Source organism: Rhincodon typus, unplaced genomic scaffold, assembly GCF_021869965.1.
Source record: "Rhincodon typus isolate 14 unplaced genomic scaffold, sRhiTyp1.1 hic_rhity00007978, whole genome shotgun sequence".
In the NCBI taxonomy this organism is placed as follows: Eukaryota; Metazoa; Chordata; class Chondrichthyes; order Orectolobiformes; family Rhincodontidae; genus Rhincodon; species Rhincodon typus.
The window spans coordinates 1-8,954 of record NW_025973616.1 but is presented as its reverse complement, the minus strand read 5'-3'; the positions used below and the strand labels follow the sequence as shown (position 1 = coordinate 8,954).

At 44.4% G+C, this 8,954-nt stretch overlaps 1 protein-coding gene across 1 annotated transcript; it reads left to right on the top strand.

Moving 5' to 3' along the window:
* Positions 1-864: 864 nt before the first annotated feature.
* LOC125482266 (phospholipase D1-like) lies at positions 865-7,523 on the top strand (the record flags this gene model as incomplete). The annotated part of the gene is made up of 5 exons (XM_048594309.1): positions 865-978; positions 2,375-2,424; positions 3,675-3,809; positions 6,205-6,358; positions 7,363-7,523. Coding segments are annotated over 5 exons (614 nt in total), but the record flags the coding sequence as incomplete, so codon positions are not given.
* Between the last annotated feature and the right edge of the window lie 1,431 nt (positions 7,524-8,954).

Below are 8,954 nucleotides of genomic sequence, written 5' to 3'. Positions count from 1 at the left end.
GAGACATTGCTTCTGAGGTTTAAGGTGAAATGGCCGGCAAAAAATTGGTTCCATTGTAGTCAGCTGTAGAATTGCTTCACGGTGTGGAGGTGAATGCTACAACATCAAATAATTTGATGAGGAAACCTTTTTGCAAACTTGCATTGATTCAACACACATAAGACCATTCAGCCCATCACATCTTTGCTGACTCTTTGGAAAATCTATTAATCCACCAAGCCTGCAATTGCCCTACTCCTAAAAATTCTCCTTTTGCAATATTTATTCATTTCTTTCGGAAAGTGACAATTGGACCTGTTTCGTCCACCCTGTTAGGCAAAATGTTGTAAATCAAACCAACTCACCACCGTAAAAAAATTCCTATCATTCTTATGAAATGTTTTGGGAATTAACATAAATCTACATCCCTCTGCATCCCCACGCTCCAGTCATTCGAAACTATCTATTGTATCAAAACCTTGCATCATTTTGAGCATCAAGTTAAAACTCCTGACAACTTTTCCTCAGCTCTAAAGAGATTGATCCCAGTTTTGGTACACGTAACCAACCTCACCCGTCTCTGGAGCCATCTCGTAAATCTTCTCTTTCCCCCTTCCTTTGAGACATTGCCACTATTTCTGAGCTTAGTTCTGAAAATTGGGCACAGTCCTCCTGTCAGGGGCTATCCAGTGGTTTGTGAGTTTTGATCAATTTCATCGACGTGTGCCTCCACATATCGATTCAGGGAAGACACAGGACCTCAACCTTCTCAACTCATTCTGCCATCTCCAACTATTTATGTACATACAGGCTCTGTTCTCTCTGCTTGACCCACTTGGTTGAATGGTCTGCCTAGTTTCAGTGTGATTTTGTTTATTTGCACAGGGCAAAGCAGAGGTTTCGCGTCTATGTGGTGACTCCCCTGATGCCAGGTTTCGAAGGAGACATCTCGACAGGGGGAGGGACAGCAATCCAAGCTGTCATGCATTTCAACTACAGGTACACCCTCAATCTAGAGACATTACATTCTTCTGCATTCAGGCGCCTGAGATCCAACTATTGTCATCTTCCCCCAACTTATCCCTGGAATGTCCTCCAGCCTCCCGAGATTTCTGAGTTCTTCAAATTCTGGTCTTTTTGCTCATTCCCAATTTTAATCATTCTCCATTGGCTGCAGCCATCTCCATTCCAAAATCCTGGGTCTATTACTGAGGCTGACACTCACAAGGCAGTACTGAGGGAGTGCCGCACTGTCAGAGAGTCAGTACTGAGGGAGTGCCGCACTGTCGGAGGGTCAGCACTGAGGGAGTGCCGCACTGTCGGAGGGTCAGTACTGAGGGAGTGCTGCACTGTCAGAGGGTCAGCACTGAGGGAGTGCCGCACTGTCAGAGGGTCAGTACTGAGGAAGTGCCATACTGTCAGAGGGTCAGTACTGAGGGAGTGCCGCACTGTCGGAGGGTCAGTACTGAGGGAGTGCCGCACTGTCAGAGGGTCAGTACTGAGGGAATGCCGCACTGTCGGAGGGTCAGCACTGAGGGAGTGCCGCACTGTCAGAGGGTCAGTACTGAGGGAGTGCCGCACTGTCGGAGGCTCAGTACTGAGGGAGTGCCGCAGTGTCAGAGGGTCAGCACTGAGGGAGTGCTGCACTGTCAGAGGGTCAGTACTCAGGAAATACTCCACCATATGGTGGACTGCATTCCTTCTAATTTTCTTTCCGGCTCTGTGGGCCTCTGAGGTTGGTGGTTTGCAGTGATCAGTGTGCCAATGCCAATCTCCATGAACTTTAGAGTAGCTATACACACCCATGGCTACACAGCTTACAGGGAATATTGGCTGGGCGGTTGTACTGACGGAGCTCCTCATTGTCGTAGTTCTCGTCATTCAGATTAGATTTCTGTGGGGCAGGTGTAAAGATTCCCAATTTTGATGATGAGCAGAGGTGCTGTCTCCTGCTTTCTTTACAACATTAACCTCTAACATATCACTAAACTAGATGATCACATTATTATCATATTGCTGCTTGTGGGACCTTGCTGTATGCCAATTTCCTGCTGCATTTTCCATAAAGCAATGGTGACTACACTTTAAATAACATTTCTTTGGCTATAAACACCTTGGAAAATCCCAAAGTGACAAAACAACTTATTTAAATATAATCCTCTCACTCACCGCTGTCTCAGTCATCCATCCTTCATTTACCCAGGAACCAAATTACCTCTTCCAGAAATTCCCTTTACCAAGTTGGAGATTGGATTGTAACATTGAACTCTCTCTAGCCAGCCCTACATGTGATGGGGATTGAAGAGCTTGTAATTCCACTGTTTATGTATCTGGCTGAGTCTGGGAGTGTGTGGGTCTGTGGTTCAGAAATCTAATTTCACCTTCCTCCTTACAGGACCATCGGTAGAGGAGAAAACTCAATCATTGAACAACTGAAGAGAGAAAGTAAGACTGGTCTACAGTGGGCAATTGATCTGGGTCGGGAGTGAGGGCTGGATTAGCATCAAGCCAAGATCATTACCCTCAGGCATATCGCTGAAAGGGAGAGGGAGAGGGAGTTCCTTCCATCAGAGGGAGGGAAGGAACAATATTTCCTAGGAATTATCTATTTGCTATTATGGATGCTACTGTACATTGGCTTGACTTTCCTCTACCTCACTCCCCAGTTTCTTCCCTTGTCCCCCAGCAACAGTTCATAGAATCCTTACAGTGTGGAAGCAGGCCATTCAGCCCATCAAGACTACACTGACACTCCAAAGAGCATCCCACCCAGATTCATCCCCCTCCCTCATGCCTGGAACTCTGAATTTCCCATGGCTAATCCACCAAGACACTCTGAGCAATTTAGCATGGCCAATCCATCTCACCTGCACATCTTTGGACTGTGGGAGAAAACCCTTGCAGGCATGGGGAGAATGTGCAAACTCCACACAGACTATCACCTGAGAGTGGAACCATGGTTCCTGCCGCTGTGAGGCAGCAGTGCTAACCACTGAACCACCCGTGCCACCCAACAGTTTAACAGTTGCCAATTCTCAGCGATAGTATTCCTGGAGGTTCTTCCCTCTGAGCTCCCACTATTAATTGATCCTCACAGCACTACACTTTCCAATAGACTGATTGAAAAATGGATCAAATGGTTCATTAAACCAATGGATTCATTTTGACGTCAGTCAAACAGCTGTTTTCTCGCGATCGTCAGAGTATATTTTTTATTCATTCATGGTATGTGGGCATCATTGGCTGGGCCAGCATTTATTGCCCATCCCTAGTTACTCTTGAGAAGGTGGTGGTCCCTTCTTGAACCGCTGCAAACCATGAGCTGTAGGTAGACTCACAAAGCATTCAGGAAGGGAGCTCCAGGATGATCCAGTGACACTGAAGGAACAGCGATATATCTCCAAGTCGGAATAGTGAGTGGCTTAGAGGGGAGCTTGCAGCTGGTCATGTTCCCATGTATCTGCTGCCCTTGTCCTTCTGGATGGTAGTGATTATGGGTTTGGAAGGTGCTGTCTCAGGAGCCTTGGTGAATTGCTGCAGGGCATCTTGTAGATAGTACACACTGCTGTCTCTGTTCAATGGGGTGAGAATCTCTTCCTTGCCTTTCTACATGGGGCTTGTTTTTAATAATGTTTTCCTGTGGCTTAGCAGTTTATTAACTCATCCTCCACTCCCTCCTATCTCTGTTCCACCAGTGGACGATCTGTGGATCAATTATTTCTCAGTGTGTGGTCTCCGGACCCATGTAGAATTGAATGGACGGTTGGTAACTGAACTCATCTATGTCCACAGCAAAATGCTGATTGCAGATGACAACACAGTCATTATTGGTGAGTGATCTTCAGGGATGGGGTAAAGGCAGGGTGGGATGGTATTCGACAGAGCTGAGGCTTACAGGACCAATGGAGACCATTCTGCCAGTTGTGTGTGTGTCAGCTTGCTGAAAGAGTTATCCAATTAAACTCACACCCTTCTTTGTTGACACAGCCCTGCATCCTCCACACTTCAACCAGTTATTCAATTTCCTCCTAAAGTTTCCAGTTAAATCTGCTTCCATTGCCCTTTCAGGCAGTGCATTATTGATCACAACAAACTGCCATTCCAAAGCTTTTCCCACTTTTCATAGAATCCCTACAGTGTGGACTCAGGCCTTTCAGCCCAAAAAGTCCACACTGCCCCTGACAGCATCCCATCCAGACCCATCCCCCTATAACCCTATAACCCACCTAATCTACACATCCCTGAACACTACGGGCAATTTAGCATGGCCAATCTGCCTAACCTGCACATCTTTGGACTGTGGGAGGAAACTGGAGCACCCAGAGGAAACCCACACAGACATGGGGAGAATGTGCAAACTCCACATAGACAGTCACCTGAGGATGGAATTGAACCCGGGTCCCTGGTGCAGTGAGGCAGCAGTGCTGACCACTGAGCCACTGTGCCACCCCGTTCCACATTTTATTTCCAGATTGATATGATTTTCAACCTAGGTCCTAAACATGGCCAGTTGTGAGATTCGAACTCCTGTACTCAGCATGACTAGTTCAATCATGTTTGGTATTTGAGATCAAAGGGGACAATGAACAGGGGTCTCTACATTGGATCTAATCACATTATGTAGGGTGGTTGATGGGTTCATTATTCAGGAAGCTTTACTCTGTATCTAGCCCTATCCTGTACTTGTCCTGGGAGTGTTTGGTGAGGACAGTGTAGAGGAGGCTTTACTTATGGATTAAAAGAGTAGAGAAAATTTTACTTTTGTTTACATTCAGTTTAAAACAAATAGAGAGACTTTTATCTTCAATTCACTTTAAGTTTAAAAGAGTAGAAGAGGCTTTATTCTGTGCTTGCTCAGGGAGTGTAGGGAGTTTTACTTTGTGTCTAACCACATGCTCTACTTGTCCTGGGAGTGTTTGATGGGGACAATGTCAAAGGAGCTTTACTTTATGTTTACTTTCATTTTAAAAAAGTAGAGGAAGCCTTACTCTGTGTAACCATGTGCTACCAGTGACTTGGGAATGTTTGATGGCAACAGTGAAGAGGGAACTTTACTTACAGTTTAAAAGAGTTAAGAAAGGTTTACTCTGTATCTAAGAGATAGTAGGAACTGCCGATGCTGGAGAATCTGAGATAACAAGGTGTAGAGCTGGATGAACACAGCAGGCCAAGCAGCATCAGAGGAGCAGGAAAGCTGATGTTTCGGGTCTGGACCCTTCTTCAGAAAAAGGGTCCAGACCCGAAACGTCAGCTTTCCTGCTCCTCTGATGCTGCTTGGCCTGCTGTGTTCATCCAGCTCTACACCTTGTTATCTCGTTTACTCTGTATCTAAGCCTGTGCTGCACCTGTCCTGAGAGTGTTTAATAGAGAGAATGTAGAGAGAACTTTACTTTGAGTTTAAAAGACGAGAGGAAGCTTTACTTCGTATCGAAGCCGCGACTGTGCCTTTCCTGGGAGCGTTTGATGGGAACAGTGTAGAGAAAGCTTTACTTTGTACCTAAGTCTGGATTGCTAGATGTACCTGCTCTGAGAGTGCTTAATGAAGACAATGTAGATAGAACTTTACTTACAATTTAAAAGTGCAGAAGGAGATTTACTTTCATATTAAACAATTAACAGTAATTTTAATTCGCCCACCTTATTAAGTCCAGATTTTATTGAAATGAAAGTCCACCAGCTGCCCTGGTGGGATTTGAATTTGAACTCGTGTTCCTGAAGTATTAACCTGGATTTCTGGATTACTAACCCAGTGAAATTTCCACAATACCATGTCTCTGTCACCTATGTGACACAAATACTCATTATTTCAAAGAAGAACAGGGGGAGTTCTTTCCAGTGTCTTGGCAAATGTTTATCCCTCCACCAAAACCAGAGAAATTAACTGGTTAATAATAGATTGGTACGTGTGGGAGTTTGTTGTGTCCAATCGTGAAGCTATATTTCTGACATTGCAATAGGAATTGTGCATCAAAAAAATTGTGTTATCTGGTTGTAAAGTGCTTTGGACACCCTGAGATTGTGAAGGATGCTATAAAAATATAAGTCTTTCTCTGTGTCTGTGGGGGAAACCATTTCACTTAAATTGCAGTACAGAACAGCTGCCTTCTGAGGAGGCAGGCTGAGAGTGGATAAATACATTTTATGGCGGGGTGCTTGGAGGGAATAATATTTGGACACAGGTGATGTTGTAATGACTTTTGTGTTTATGTCTTGTTGTGAACTCAGGTTCAGCGAACATCAACGATCGAAGTATGCTGGGAAAGCGAGACAGCGAGGTAGCGGTGATTGTAGAGGATACAGAGTTTGTGCCATCGGTGATGGATGGGGCTGAGTACCAGGCTGGGAAATATGCTCTGCATCTCCGACTGCACTGCTTCAAGTGAGTCCCCACATAGGGCCAGAGACAGGTACTGAAAGAGATCTCGAAGTTTGCACACTTTCAGTGACCTCTTCACCATAACCATCATATTCCATGGCCTCCAGGTTACTGATCCAGTTAAATTCCAGTTTCACTCTACATTGATTGTCTAATTGCACACAATTGATAAGCCACTGCCTATAAAAGCTTCTTTGTGCATTTCTGTGACAGCCTGAGAACTAAGGGAGCATGTGGAAATGGTAACAGAGATCTGAGTGCAGGAAGGCAGCATTTCTGGTCTGGCAAAAGGACAAGCCTGTTCCCTTTTTAAACTCATCTGGTTTATGACTTTACTGTGAGGAGGCAGGGATTAAATAATTAAAGCAGCTCCTGGCAGGAACTGGTGATTGTTCCAAAAGTGAGGATTGATTCCAGTCCCTGCCACACCCAACCACAATAAAAAAGGGAACTGCAAAGCTGGACTTATGGCATGCTCTCAGTGGAAGCAACACATGATAGCAGCAGCAGTGTGTACCATCCCCAGTAACTCACCAAGGCTCCTTCAACTGCACCTATCAAGTCCGTGACCTCTACCATCCAGAAGGACAAGGGGCAGGAAACTACATAGGGATACAAGCGACCCTCCAAGCCACTCACCATTCTGACTTGGAAATATATTGCCATTGCTTCACTGTCACTGGATGAAAATCCTGGAGCTCCCTCCCTAGCAGCATTGTGGGTGTCCCTGCACCACATGGATTACAGCAGTTTAAGAAGGCAGCTCACCATCACCTGCTCTAGGACAGCTAGGTGTAGAGACCAAATCTTGGTCCAGCCAGCAACGCACACATCCAATTTTTAAAAAGAGGGCGCTGTTCTCTGAAAACCAAGCAAAGATTTTCCCAGTAATCTGGAGATTCCCTTGGGATGTCCAAAGTGCCCAAGTTGTGAATGTTCCCCTGTACTGTAGGAAGCTGTTTCCAGGCTGTGATTTTTGCCCTTTATATCTATGTTGTTTCTCACAGGCTTATTCTGGGGGCTTTAAATGACCCAACTATCGAAGTGCAAGACCCCATCAGTGAGAAGTTCTTCAAAGAAGTCTGGATTCCAACCAGTGCACGGAACGCTACGATCTATGAAAAGGTACAACAGGTTCCTTCACCCTCCTGTGCTCAGCTGACTGCATGTCAGGCACAGCATTTTCATGGAATCATCCAGTACAAAACAAGGACATTCGGTCCACTGTGTCGGTTCCAGCCCTTTTAAAGAACAATTTTTCCCACTTCCGCTCTTTCCCCGTTCCCTGCAAATCTTTCCTTCCTAAGTATTGACCCTACTCCCTTTTGAACCTTATTATTGGGCCTGCTGCCATCACCATTCCATGCAGCATGTCACAGGTCACAACAACAGAAAGAATTATGTGACAGTATAAAAGAAAGGGAGGCTATTCAGTTTTAATCTCTGTGCCCTGTTTACTGACCCTGGAGCCAATGGAAACTCTTCTCCCATAACGTACTGTCAAAAATTGTGAACAGTGTCATGAAATCTTCCCCCAAACCTTCTCTGTTCTCAGGAGAATAGCCTCAGCATCTCCAGTCTCTCCTCATCATTGAAGTCCCTCATCCTTGATAAGACTTCAGTCACTCTCCCTCTGCATCCTCTGCAAAGCCCATGGATCCTTCCTGAAATGAGCTGTTTTTTATTGGAAATAATTATTTTGTATACATGGGGCCATATTGTAGTTGCAGTGGAGAAGCAGACTATGGAGACCCACGTAGGAGTAATCCTTCTGTTCTTTTCTCCCTTATGTGTTCATCCAACTTCCCCTAAATGATGAATCAATAATAATTATGTCAAACAATGTCCGTGATAGCAAGTTCCACAGAATTCTTCCCACTCACTGGGTAAAAAAAAATGTTTCCTCAATTCTCTGTTTCCGATATTAGTGGCTATCTTGAGGTGGAGTTTCCACATAGGGCCCACCAGCAGTTTCATTGTAAATTGCAACCAGAATTGGCCTGTTTCAAATCATCAAATATAAAATCTGCCGTGAACCCACTATGTTAAGGCAACTTTTTAGAGTGTAAAATTTGATGTAGATATATATTACTTTAAAAAACATTGATATTATCACAGAATGTATGTGCTTACTGTGAATAATGAGTATTATTTGTATGGAAAGAGGTGTGTCTCTTTTACATTTGGAGTGTGTACTCCAATTAACTAATTCAGCAGATGGTTTCAACTGTTTAAAATAAAGCTTATTTATTTTCACCAGCCTATCCTGAACGAATGCATATACACATACATACATACACACAAATTATATAAGAGTGGTTCATTCCTATAAATTGCAATTAATTCATTCTCTTGATATATGACCTCCAATCTGCCAAACAACAGATCCGTGGTTCCTTAAGGGGATCTGGTGATTTAAAATCAGAAGTAAGGATGCTTCTGAAGCAAATGATTCAGATTGTGAGGTTTCTTGAGGTCGAATGTCTAGGAGATTGGCTACCAGATGATCACTGTAACTGAAACAGGTTAAATACTTTGAGATAACAAGGTGTAGAGCTGGATGAACACAGCAGGCCAAGCAGCATCAGAGGAGCAGGAA